General features: G+C 39.1%; 1 protein-coding gene across 3 annotated transcripts in view; it reads right to left on the bottom strand.

The window, feature by feature from the left end:
• Nucleotides 1–13,713, bottom strand: part of zgc:158766 (uncharacterized protein LOC100009641 homolog) — a 34,773-nt gene that overhangs the window by 3,489 nt on the left and 17,571 nt on the right. For 2 of the 3 annotated variants that reach the window (XM_023275510.3, XM_023275513.3), the window contains exons 10-22: nt 13,546–13,688; nt 13,321–13,459; nt 11,673–11,795; nt 11,416–11,580; nt 9,594–10,465; nt 7,841–8,090; nt 7,543–7,632; nt 6,452–6,676; nt 6,076–6,246; nt 5,021–5,198; nt 4,793–4,909; nt 4,238–4,516; nt 1,265–1,500 (exon numbers count right to left, since the gene is read on the bottom strand). In XM_023275510.3, coding sequence (XP_023131278.2) covers nt 1,265–1,500; nt 4,238–4,516; nt 4,793–4,909; nt 5,021–5,198; nt 6,076–6,246; nt 6,452–6,676; nt 7,543–7,632; nt 7,841–8,090; nt 9,594–10,465; nt 11,416–11,580; nt 11,673–11,795; nt 13,321–13,459; nt 13,546–13,688 — 2,988 coding nt within the window. The remainder of the gene's footprint in view (nt 1–1,264; nt 1,501–4,237; nt 4,517–4,792; nt 4,910–5,020; nt 5,199–6,075; nt 6,247–6,451; nt 6,677–7,542; nt 7,633–7,840; nt 8,091–9,593; nt 10,466–11,415; nt 11,581–11,672; nt 11,796–13,320; nt 13,460–13,545; nt 13,689–13,713) is intronic. The other variant, XM_023275511.3, reaches the window with a different exon arrangement.

The following is a 13,713-nucleotide window of genomic DNA, read 5'->3' as shown; positions in this document are numbered from 1 at the left end:
GAAAAAATACTTCCAGAGAGCACAAGCACTTCAGAATCATGAGAGGATATAAGCTAAGAATTCATTCACACTTCTGCCGTCACTGTTTTCTTCACAGCTTAATGAAGTAACACCTGAAAGTTTTACACCGAGAAATCCAGATGGATACATACAGTATATTCAAAACAGGAATCCTACATATGGAGAATATAAATATCTAAAGAAGAAATAATTGTTGTTTTTTTTGAAAGTACGATAAACCACAAAATTTGATGACTTGGTGACACTGTGCAGGTTGGAGCAACACCTTCCTGAAAGTAATGCAGTTTGTTTGCTGTGGTCATACTGTGTTGTTAACTGTTTTACATTATACAAATATTTATTCTTCAGCCTAACTTCGCTGTTATAAATGGTGTAAAAAATTAATAGAATTTAAATCAAAATCACAATTTAATATAACACAAACAGCTAATCGCAAAAGATGCTATTTAGGATATACTTCATGCATCTTTTATTATTACTGTTATTATTATTTTACTATTACTTTTGATTGCAGAATGTGCAAAACTGCTCCAAAGCCATAAATGCCCTGCTTATCTAAAGGTCCTATTATGTTCTTATTGGATTTATTGTATAAATACACTTTTACTATTAGAATTTTAACTTAACACACTCACATCTTTTGTGATAATTCTTCTAGCTTCTATGCCATTAAAAAAATGAACAAATACATGCTGGAAACTATTTCTATGTTTAACCTAACATCTTTGCATTAGAATATAGAGCAGTTAATAATTTCAATTCTGTATATAAGGTGGTAGTTCTCCATTCAAACTTTTTAAATCTGTAAGACCGTGGATATTACACTGAAAATATACTTTAATTTACTGCAAAAAAAATCTAAATTAGATATTTAACACACGGCAGAAAAATCAACAGTGACCATAGAGTGGAATCAACACTTCTATTAGACAGTTCCAACAAAAACTGAACCTTAATGAGGTTGATTTAAGCCGCATTCTTTTAAGACATTGCTAGTAAACTGATTGTAGTTTGTTCTCCTTCTCCAAACAACTAAACAGGCTTGAGGGGACTCATACAATCAACAGAAAACAATAGGAATTCATGTGTTAACCGTCACTGAAACTTTTAACATTTGCTGCCAATGAAAGAGCACAAGTAGAAAAAGAAATCATGTGAAATGTTCTACATTTATATACTCAGACTACCGTACAAAGGTAGGTTTATTTAGTAATGGTAACAATAAGGTCAGTCGAACACTCACTGCTGTGATGAACTTGGTTCCTGGCGGCTGGAGGTCTTCATCTTTCTGGAATATCGATGGAGACGTGATGGAGGAGGGAGGTGTGGAGGAGCAGAGGAAGGAGGAAGGCTCGCTGTTGTTGTTGTTGTTGTAGGCGTCCATGGAGATGGCGGTGTGGCCGGGGATGGTGAGGGTGCTGAGGCCTGTTACACTGTCGCTGGAGGTGCACGGGGAGGACGTCTCGGAGCTCTCAGTGACTGCAGGACAACACACGGAGGAAGATACTTTAAAAATATAGGACTGAACAACAGAGAACTCAGGACACTTTATGCTGATGTTCAGTCACTGTGTGGGAAGTTAACAAGTTTGTCAAGTTGTGAAGGACTTGATATTTTTACACTTTGGCAACTCCTAGTGGCCACAGCAGCAAAAGACACTATGCCAGACAGTAATCACCCATTTACCCATTTAATCCTCATCAGCACACGTGGCAAAACATATTCATCCATACACTTGGGGTCCAACTGGACCCCAGTAGTATTTCATCCGTTTCATATTTCTGTACCTGTCCATATCCTCTCAATATATATTGTCCTAAAATGCGTGTTGTCTATAGATACAAATATGAAAGAAACAATGAAATTACTGTTGATTACTGACATGTATTGCTTACAATATTAGTGTAAGAACTCCTGAATTGAAATGAAACACAATGCAACTGAAGCAGTCATCACAATAGCAACATAACACAAACATACATAGATAAAAGATGTACAGTCCAGCTGGAGTCTGGCTGGGGGCCGCATGAGCCCCAAAGGATTTTTCTATATATACACCACAAACCTGGCTGAAATCAAATAAGCTTTGGTTTATGTGATGGCAAATATGTGGGTGACAACTACCTAAAGGGACTGAAAAATCCAACTTACAAATAAAAAAATATGACAAGTTATATACACCTGGAGTCCGTGTGGACTCCAGGTGTACTGATGAGGGTTAAAAATGGTACACGTTTTATTTCCTTTTTTCAAATTTTATGACTTTTGCTATGCAAATTTTTTTTACAGATTTAAACTGCACACATCCATAAGTTGCTGGATTGTTCGATTGTTATGACTACAGTTCAACTGATGCTGGGTATCTGGAGCTGATACTAAGAAATTCAATATTGATAGAGTGGCTGATATTATTCATATAGTATGCTAGAAATATAGTGAAACTGGAAAATTATACTGTCATTGCTTTTTAATTGTCAAGCAATTGCACAAACTAGTTAGTGGCTTAGCATAAAGACACCATTTGACTCTCCTGCACCGTCTGTTCAACTCCTATATGAACTCTGCTACATGTGCTGCAAACAGTGTTGAAAGTATAATAACCAATGGAGTCACAGCTACTACCCTGGAGAAACTGCACGAGGACAGTTTTCAAAATTACCCAAAACATCTTTTTCTGCATTATGCTCTGCAAAAGAAAGTTTTCATATGTGATGTCTGATATCTGCTGATACCGATGTATCTGTGATGGGCTAATATCCTCTGAAAATATTAGCCAACCAATATGAGGGTCAGGCTCTAGTTACAACCATGATCTGGGGTTAGCAACAAATAACTCTACTCTTGCCAGTGATTGGTCCAGAGCAGCTGTTTGGAGGTCAGACTTTCTGAAACAAACAACCAGAGCAGCTTGTGACTTTAACATGTCACTACCTAGAAAGGATGCCAAAATAGGAATCTAATTGTTATGCAACAAAGTTCTGTTTCTACCTGCACCACATCAGTCCAGTGAATGTGGAAGATTTCCATGTTGCATTTCAACAAACCCATGAGTTCAACACAAGTCTTGACAGGCCACCATTGATCTTTTCATAAACCTAAAGTAGCACACAGGATTAAAGCTGGCAGTACTGTACTAACAGCCAAACCATGCATCTAAAAGATAAGGAACAATCTTCTGAGGTCAGAAATGTCCACATTCTGGACAAACAAGAAACCCGCTTATCAGGTACTTATAATGAAGTCCTGAGATCTCCCCTTTCAAAAGTTTCGCCATCATTAACATCTTGAGTCATCCCTCACCTGGCAGTTTCACAATTTATCACACCTCGAGGCATGTGAGTCTTGGATTGTTTATGATCCATAGGCCATGTGAAGTGGGGTTGACAACATATTTCAGTGACTTCCTGTAAGTCAGTTGGAACTGAAGAAACCACATGGACGAAGGTGAAAAGTCGTCAAAAACCAAAATAGCTCTCTACTGAAGCTCTTAGGATGACCGTGACCTGGATTACACTTTACAATTATATCTGAAAAAGTTCCAATGAACTGCATTTTATCTCAAAAATAACCTAGTTTACAGTCAAACAGAGCTTAAGGCACTGAGTGTAACAATTTTTTCTTAAATGTTACACTGAATAAAAAATAACAATATATCAGAATCACTGTTGGTGCTAATCACTGACACATGAGGCCTGTAATAATCAATCATTATGATATAGAATATAATATTTATGACAAAATGTTTTTTTAAAAAAATAGTATTTTAAGGGTTATAATCCTGAAAATTAATGAATATTTGGTGATTATGACCAGGACTGACATCGATCAAAGGAGACAGTTTATTGAAAGTGAAAAATGATATCAATATATGACATTTTTCTGGACATTTTTGTCCATAATGACTTCTGTGTACATTTTTTAAATTGACTCTTAAGGGTTAAAAATATCGAAAGTGCTATTTCTGCTGCAAAGTAATACATTACAAAATGTCTATGCACAAAACGGTAAATCAAAATGCTTTATAAGCCCAGAGAAAGCAGAATGAGATTCACTTGCAAGAATGAAATTTCAGAAAAAAACTGTGGAAAAGAACAAGTGTACAGCAGAAATTATTTCTTTCCAAGACAATGAACCATTGAGCATATATTCGTTCTCATCTGACATTGTAATTGATCTTTTAACGCCCTTTAAAAAGCCACAAAAAGCAGCCACTCACTCATGGAGGGTTGACTCCCAGTCTCCTGCTCCAGCTCATCCTCCTCTATGCAGTCATAGGGCCACTGGGCGAAGGAGGAAACGCTGCCTAACGGGTAAGGATGTGTGTGCGGGTGAGAGGGTGAGGAGTACAGGTGGAGATTGAGAGAACCCAGCAGGGAGGAGGACGACTGGCTGCTGGAGGAGGAGGTGCTGCTGTTGGAGATGGTGGAGTGAGGCCTCTTGAATGAGGTGCAGTGTTCGAATGAAGGCACTGCGATGGACGCCCTGGTTCTGGACTCTGTAGAGATCACAGGAGGGGGTGAAAAGGAATGCATGCAACAGATGTATAAAATTCCTGTGGTTGGGAACTGTGATAATTAAGGCAGGACTTTTTTTTATGGTGAGGAATAAAAAGGAATTTACTGCAGTTGTAATGAAAACTTGGACTTGGTGTTTACTTGACAAAACCCTAGAAGTACAATTTGCATTTAAACATCTGGTCCAGTTTTTGTGGTTTTAGCAAAGACAAAAACCGAGCGTGTGCATGAGCATGAAGGGCCTGAAATCAGCTCACCTGTCCCCTTCATGATGTAGTCAATGGCTCTGTCGCTAATGGCTGCATCACTGGGCTTGATGTCCATGAAAGGTTTGCTTCCAATCCCCATAGACACCATCTCCTGCATACGCAACTCTAGAATCCCCAAAAATGTACGTCTTTAATGGCAAAGTACAACCTTGACGTTATATTTGTACTGAACAGAAGAGGATGTGCAAAAGTCTATAGCCTGGCACAGAAACACACCTCTGTTTCTAAGTGCCTGCCTCCACAGGATCTTTCCAATAATAGCCGTCCACACTGCCTTGACCTCTGCAGAGCTGGCCTGGAGTATGAACGTGTCCTGTGACTTCCTCCGACGGAACCAGATCTCAAAACGTAGGCCGCTGTCGCCAACATTTTCAGTCATACCTATTTCTGCCGTCTAAACAGAAAAATAGAAAAGAGAAGCTTCGTTGTACTAGAAGAGGTGTAGAAACAGCAAAATAGGCACATTATCGTGGAAAAAAATCATCAAATTTACAATATTTATCAAGGCTAGAGACTGTAATAACTGAAGGAATCATTGGATTTTCAACTTTCCAGTGGTCGTTGGACTAATCATGTGTGATTCCATCAGATACACTAACCAGATCTAAGCTTAAAATAACGGTTTTTCATTAAAGTCACTGTATTCTAATTCACCAAAAATAAACTGTTTGCATCAGATTCTCCAAAAACAAAAAATACTATGCTCCATGGTGCAACTGAAAAGTGACTTAGCTGCGACCAAGAGGCATGTGACAAAATGTAAGAAATCAAAGAGACTGAGAGGAAAATAAAACATATTGGAGCAATAAAATAAATGCTGCATGGTTCAAAAACAGTACACAGAAAAGCAAGCTTTGGGAAGATACATTCTGCATGGTGAAATACAATTTGAGTGCTAATGTGCAGAGTGGAGTGCAAAATACCAAGTTTGTAGTGGTTGTAAAAATGTAAATTGTACCATTTTATTCTAGTATTGGTAACACCGTTGGGGACTTACACTGTCACCTATATTGATTAATTTTTTTTTAAAACATTGTAAAATAAATAACAAAATTAATTTTCATTTCTTTTTATGATTTATGTCAACATAACTGGATCATACTGCACAAAAGTCATATTTGAAGTTCTCTCTACTTCTAGCCATGTTTGTGCTGTTTCCATAGAGGTGCAGAACTTTACATTGCAGTGAAAAATTAACCCTAGGTTCCAGTAAAAATGTGACAGGAGCAAAAGAAACTGGGGGTTAAGTGAGTTAAACCATCAGTTCTTACTTTGAAGGACTGTTTGTAGATGTAGATGTCATATCCTCCCTCTATCTTCTTAGTCTTGCTGAAGAGAATGAGGTCCTCAAATAAGAAGACGTGGCGAAGGTATTTCCTGCGTCCACACCAGACGATGAACTCATCCTGGCAGCGGAGTTGACCCTGTTCCTTTAGGTTCACCTGGAGAGGAAACGCGAGCGTTCACATGCGTCACAGAGAACAATACAACCCCTGGTGGGACTCTGACCTCACTCTACTGTATACATAACAGCACGACCTCCTTTTCAAAAACAGTCTGAAAGATCTCTCTGCTTCCAGATTGTCGTATAATATTGCTGAGGAGCACTTTAACTCACAGGTTCTGCATCTGTGTAATTCTACTTACATCACAGCCCCGAATGGCATCCATAGCCAGCAGGTCGTTGCCATGGCGAAGCTGGAACTTGACCATCTCCTCCGCAGTGCGGAGATCGTTCAGCTCCTGCTCCTGAGACTGACTGCACTCCTTTATCAGGTCTTTGAGCAGCAGGGCGTATTTACTCATCCTCTGAATGGGCTTCAGCAAGTAGGACGCCAAGTCCATCTTGTCGCCGAGTTCCATCTGCTTATTCTGGAGACAGACGCATTAAAGACGGGTTATTTGTCATTCTCAATTCTCAGGCTCATCTCAATCATCTGTCAGTACAGACTCAGCACAGGCTCTCCCATGTATGCTATTGTTCATGATTGTTTAGTCATCATAAAATTTTTAGGAGTTTCAACTCCATGCAACCAGTTTGAAACCATGTTCTACTTAGATCAGGCTATTTATCAATATATATATATATTTTTTGGTAGAATTTGTCATATTTACTTAATCAGTTATGAAAGATTCACACTTTTTTCATGTTTGTGACCAAGTATTTCATACTATAAAGTATTCTATATGCTTTGTTTTGTTGTGACATGTATCATTTGTTTCAGAAAATGTCACTATTCAACTTCCACATTATCAATTTGCAAACTTTTCATGATGCATCATGTTTTCCATATTTCAGCTCAGTCCTATTCAGAGATTGTTTGATCTACTCATTCAATAATGCAGATTCTGAATCAATGACATGAAGAGAAATAACAGTGAAACTTTCCAACTTTTATCTTTAATAGTTCCCAGAATATTGTCATGCAAACGTAGCCTCAGATTTCAATGTGTATAAAAATGCTAAAAATTTGCTAAAAGTGGGTCGATGGGCAACTTTTTCATATTTGATATATCAATCTAAAAATTCCCAGACAACATTGTAAATATCCATGGGCTAGAGATACTTGAGAAGAAGGTCCCTGATAATTTGAGATAGAATAACTCTATTTTGAGCATATTTTAAGAGAGTTTAGCACATTTCCTCATGATATCAACTCTTCTGGGTGCTGTTTTAAGTCCAGAATCTTTACCCTGAGATCAGTCAGTGTGTGAGGGATGCAAGTTTCCAGACGCACCTTAAAGAATTCATTCCCGTGGCTGCAGAGTAGAGCGTCGGACTGGGGCTTATTCTTGCTGTACAGAGCATACATTCCAAACTGATCCTCCTGCACACAACGTTAACAAGTTACAACACTGACTGCAGCAAATAGTATGCCGACACGCTTTGCCAAACACCATGAATGATTCAGCTCCCTGCAGGCTGTAAAAAAGCGCCTTCAGCTACATGTGGGATTCATTTTAATAGTGAAACTACGCCGCTCCAATGAGAACAATGCATTGAAGTGTTCTTTAAAGCTGACAGTGTGGACTCACATGTCGGAGAAAACAGCTGCTGATGGACAGCGGTGAGTGGGCGCACGCCTCCAGCTCCTTTAAGAAATACTGGCTGTGGAAGTCCCACAGTTTCTCCACATTCCCGAAAATGATGCTGCGCTTCCCCCGCAGGTCCTGAGGCAAGTCGAGACGCTCCATCTCCGGGAAATAGTGCTCGATGATGTAGCTGAGGGAGCGAACGTACTCGCGCTCTGTGGAGATCATTTCGTCCATGATGTGCTGCACTTTACTGGTGAACAGAGACGTAAAAGGTGTAAGACTAAGAATAAAGGGGATCAGATTTACAGAACACTGAGTTAACGATTAAAATATTAACAAATGAATTCAGGTAATCAGGAAAAAGATTCAGTATTGATTTAAGGTTAACACAGAATCTCAAATAAAGAATTTTGTTTCACTTTCACTTGAATATTTTGTGTGTATTACCTTTTAGGTCACACAGAAAAACTAATTTAATCCTGGACTGTAGGAAAATATAGCTGGCACATTTCACAGTTTCCACATACAGTATAATAGTCAAAATGTTAATTTAATGAATTAACTGTAAATATAATCAAGATATATCAGTAATGAGGGTTATTGTTAGCTGTGACCCTTGTTAGTATAAAACTATATGCATTATCACTATAATAAAGGTAGGTATGACTCTAAATATCATATAGGACTATAAACTTGTCAAAACCAACACAAATAATGGACTTGAGAGACTGTAAACCACTTTCCTGAAAACTAACCACCACTAATGAAGTCAGTTAAGCCCTTTTAAGACAGGATATGGAACATTACTGCTTCATTTGTCTGTTAAAGTGACAGGATTCTGTCATTCAGATGCCGTCCACTTTTAATGTTCCTCATGGCTTCATCTAGAAAGACCCACCAGTATGATCTTTGTAAGTTATAAGCACTTAATGAAGTTACTGTTGCTCTCTTTTTTTGGAGATACTCATATGGTGCTGCTGTCTGATGCTGCAGGTATTTAATAAATTCAGAGGAAAGACTTCTACAAACAGCTGGAACTCAACTTCTCTTCCTGTTAGGCGTTTGTCACATTGTTTATCACATTCAATATTTGTGAGGCTCCTTAACCTATTAATCTCTGTCTTCATTGCAGTACAGTTTCATAGACATTTCAGCTTGTATTAGATGTGAAAATGTAGAGAAAGGTGAAGGAAAAGTGTGTATTGTGATTTTGACACTTTAACTTTTGTTCTCTGTGATGATTTTGGACCAGCATTGATGCCAAAATGTGGATTTGATTTTTTTTTTTTGAATTTTTGAAAGTTACTTTGAACATTTCGACATTAAAAGAAAGCATCAACACAACCCCCTCCCCCAAAAAAACAGAGTAAGTTGCTCAAAAAGCCTTTGTCAAATTACTTCACACAACTCAAAGTACATTTTCTTGAGCATGCCTTTCTGTTAATGCAACACCATGCAATGTAGACTTGTGTTGAAATTGATACAGCGTTACTAGATATGACCTAGTTGTGGCTTTTATGGAAAAGTGAGCAGGATGCTTATTTGGACATGAAGCCAACACATTCAGATTAAAGTGAAGTGCATGTCTGACAGGGGCATGTGACTGACCAGGATTAAAGGATCTGAATGCAAAAGGTGCTTTCGAGTATTTTATGGATCTTCTGCCTGTTGCATAAACATTTGCTGTGTTTTTTTAAAAAGTGGACACACAAAGTCCCAGCGTATGCTGAGTAGAACTGCTCTCCTTCCTCACCTGCTCTGCTTCTTGCCTTCTCCATCACTGCGTCTGTTATGGGTCCTGGAGGGCGTCGACATGCTGCGACTTCGACCCAAAGCAGGGCTCATCACATCCGGCCTCTGCAGCTTCTTCTCCGCAGACACGTTGTTGGCCACCTCCAGACCTTTGATGTAGACTCCTGTGTAGCCGTGAACGTGGCTGACATCCGAGTGACCGCTGTCTCTCGGGGTCAGCTCGTAGCTCATGGTCTTCTTCATGATCTTCTTCATTGGCTGCTTGCGGAGCCGGGAGGCCCCAGAGTAGATGGGTTCGGAGTGGCAGGAGATGGTGGAGTCGACGGTGCAGTCGCTGTCCGTGTCGTCGAACATGGACGGACTCTGCCTCAGTTTGCTCTCAGAGTCGGGGGAAAACGTGAAGTGCGACGTGGAGGAGATAGAACTGGTTGGGCTCTTGGAGAAGGGAACGGGAGAGTCATTCTTGCTGTCCTCAAAAGTCAGCGGCGTAATGGAAACCGGGAGCCGCACACACCTGTTGGCTCCACGCTGCTCTGGACTCACAGTCTGACTTTCTGGAGTCTTTAAAACATCCGACTCATCAGCAGATGTGGAGTTCGGTTCTGCTGTCGTGGATCGAGCCAAAGTCTCCTCTAGCTGCTGTTTGGTCTGCTGACATTTATGCCACACTGCGTTCCACTGCTGCAGCTGCTGAGGACTCTCCAGGGACAGCACCATGCTATTGAGCATGCTGAAGTTGTCCATGGAGAACTTGGAAGCCTCATTGCAATAATCCTGCAAGATCTGCACCACAGATGGAGAAAAACTGCCAGCTGTGTTCTCCAGATTCAGATGACGGAAATAATCCTGACAGTGGTCCATCCACTGGTTGGCCTGCAGACGTAAAAGAGCGATTTAATGATTTTATTTCATAGTGAGATATACAATATGGTTCAACAAGAATAGTTTTATTAAACCCTCTGAACCCCAAAACCGGCCAGTAGGTTTGAATGTCGTGTTACATTTTTAAAAAACAAAAAAATCACACCATTTATTGGAGTTAGAAACTGTAAAAACAAAAAGAATCAACTGATTTCAAACTCTCTGATGGTCCTTGAACTCATCGTGTGTGATTTGGAGTTCTGTTGGGAAAAATGTACCAAATCTGAGCTGAAAATTATAATATCTCTTTAAAAATCTCCTTTTTTCAGTACTTGTATTTAAAATTCAGCAACACAAAAATCAATAACTTTAGTCACATTCTGCAAGAAAACAAAGAATTCTGTGGTCCTTGACACAACTGAGAAGTCATTAGTAACTAAGCTGTCACCAAGAATAATGTGGCAAAAAATCATGGACTCCTCAGCTCAACTAGATTGAACTGTAGGCTGTGTTACCACAAAGCAGACAGGAGTAAGTAGTAAAGTATCTATAATATGCAGAGTACGGCTTGATTCCAGATTTTCTCAATTTGTGTAAAACAAATAGTTGAACTAACCCAATGTTTGTGATTTATGGAATTAGAACTATATCAGACTGTACAAACATAAAATACATATTTAGGTTCTTTCTACATCTAGTCATGGTTTTGCTGTTTCCATAGAGATGCAGGACTTAATATTGCAGTGAAAAATGAGCCCACAGTGAGTAAAAATGTGACAGAAACCAAACTTAGAGTTCAGAGGGCTTTTAGAGGACATCAGAATAAGGCTTTTTTTTAAGGCTTTTAAAAAACATGTTCTCTTCTATAAAACTTGTAATAAAACAGTCTGGATTGAAGTATTGGCTTAATCCCAAATGTAAAATGCAATATCACATTTTAGGGGACACACAGGAATTCTTACCGAGTCATAGAACTCATACAGGTTGGTCAGGATGTCCAACTTGGTTTTCCTCTGCTCCACTCTGCTCAACACGGAACCCAGATGTTGTTTAAAGTCGAGCAGAACTGAACCTGGAAGGGACTCAGGAGACTCTTTAACCAACTGAAGGCCAAGCCTCTGCTGCTGCTGTCAGGACAACAGTGACAACAAATTAGCACTGAATGTCTTCTCTCAGTTACATAAAGGTTGATATGGAAATGCACTGTTGTAATATTTACCACCGACTCCTCTAGAAACTGGTCCAAACTTTCTCTCATCTCCTTTATTTTGGCTGCAGACAGAGTGGGCGACTCCAGCGGTGTGAGCTGCTTCTCTCCCGCTACGCTGAACCAGAGTTTGATCTGGAGAGAGATTGTTTATCGATTTAATATTACATTTTATTATGAGAGATGGAAAAAAAAACAGCTGAGGATCTGTAGAGATGTCAGGATGGAAATGAACTCTGCAATGTTGGCCTGTCCTCTGGTTCAGCTTTTGTAGAAAGAGAACTTTGCCTCTCAAGAGGACAGATTTATTCAAGATTTCCATGATTAGCTTTTGCTCTAGCTCTAACAGGCCTCATGTCAGCTGCTGGGTTATCCTCCGTAAATGGAAAAGCCAAGTTATACCTGAATACAGGTTAAGATAATGACAGAGAACATGTCATAAAAGTTAATGATAGTCAAGTTGTACAACCGTAAAAGATCAGATTTCCTTGTCTGGAATCTGTTTTTGCCTGTCATAAAAGGAGAAAATATGTAATTGGAGTTAAACACTGTACTTTTGGAGAAATGTTTTTGCCTTTATGATGTTCGTCTCATGTTTCTTGAGAGATGGAGTGGCTTTCGCTTTGGAATTTTTCATTTTTTTCCAGGTTTGCTCTGTGAACTTTTTGACTCCATCAAGTACTGATACTGAGCTAACAGACTTTAAACCATTAATACTGTGGACCCTGCAGAGATGGTGCTGTAATTTTGGTCAGTGTGTGCTATTCTGGTTCTTGTTTATGTGAGTTGTGCAAATGAACTCAGTCATTTGAGTTATTGTTTATTAGCCCTCTGAATCCCCAAACCCACTAGTGGGTATAAAAGGCATGTTATCCTGTGAAAATCTCCAAAATTATACCATTTATCAGAGCCAGAAAGTGTAAAAACAGAGAGAATCTTTGAATTGTTAACTTCCCAATGGTCTTTGAACGGATCATGTGTAACTCAAAGTTCAGTTGGGAAAATTAACCTAATCTAGGCTAAAACTTTCAATTAAAAAAACACTTAATTTGATGTGTCTGGTTTAAAAAATTGTCAAAAATAAACCACTTGCAGCAACTGGATTCTGTAAAAAACAAAAAATTCTGGACTCTTCTGAACAACCGGTAAGCTATGACTGACTTTGTTGTGGCCAACAGTCATGTGACAAAAATTTAGGGACTTTTGGCCTAACTGCAGGACAAGTACGGGAAAATATGTCAATGTTTGCAGTAAAATGTCTATGGTATGTAGGATTGCCATGTTTTTAGTTTTTTCCAGTATTAGAAGCATAGATAGATAGATAGATAGATTGATAAAGCCTTTATTGATCCTGCAGCGGGGAAATTTTTGAACATTTGAAGGTATTTGGAAACATATTGTCATCATGATTCCAGTTTTTTCAATTTTGACAAAAATAAGTATGATTTATGGTATTATAACTTTGTTGTACTGCACAGAGAACATTCAAGTTCTTTCCCCTTCTAATCACAGTTGTACTGTTTCAATAGAGGTGCAGGACTTTATATTTCAGTGAAAATGAGCCCACAGTGAATAAAATTGGGACTGCTTTGGATTCAGAGGGTTAAAAAAGCTCAATCTCAACTTAAATAACACAGATAGAAATGAAATTTGAATTCACCTGTTGTGTTTGCTCCTCAAACTTTCGCACCTCCAGCAGACTCTCCAGCTGTTTCTGTGACTTGTTGGACAGAATCACAAGCTTATGAACCTCTTCGTCTACTTGGTTGTACAGTGCATTCAACATGTCCACAGCATCCCTGAGGAAAAAAACAAAGGAAATACACTCAAACATGTTATCATAGACTACCACTGATGGATATTCCATCCTGTCCTGCAGCTCTACCTGTAGTTTTCATTCTCACAGGCCTCTTCCTTCCTGATTCGGGCGAGTACAGTTCCTCCCTCTAGACGCAATCTGTTCAATCTGGTGTCATCTAGCACACACTTCATTAGATGCCTCTGCTGCTCAATCGCTTCAGAAACCTCCTGAATCAAGCAAAAAACGCAAGCA

Source organism: Amphiprion ocellaris, chromosome 9 (assembly GCF_022539595.1).
Source record: "Amphiprion ocellaris isolate individual 3 ecotype Okinawa chromosome 9, ASM2253959v1, whole genome shotgun sequence".
NCBI classification, from domain to species: domain Eukaryota; kingdom Metazoa; phylum Chordata; class Actinopteri; family Pomacentridae; genus Amphiprion; species Amphiprion ocellaris.
The sequence above is the reverse complement of the archived record's forward strand: the minus strand, read 5'-3'. Positions and strand labels throughout refer to the sequence as shown.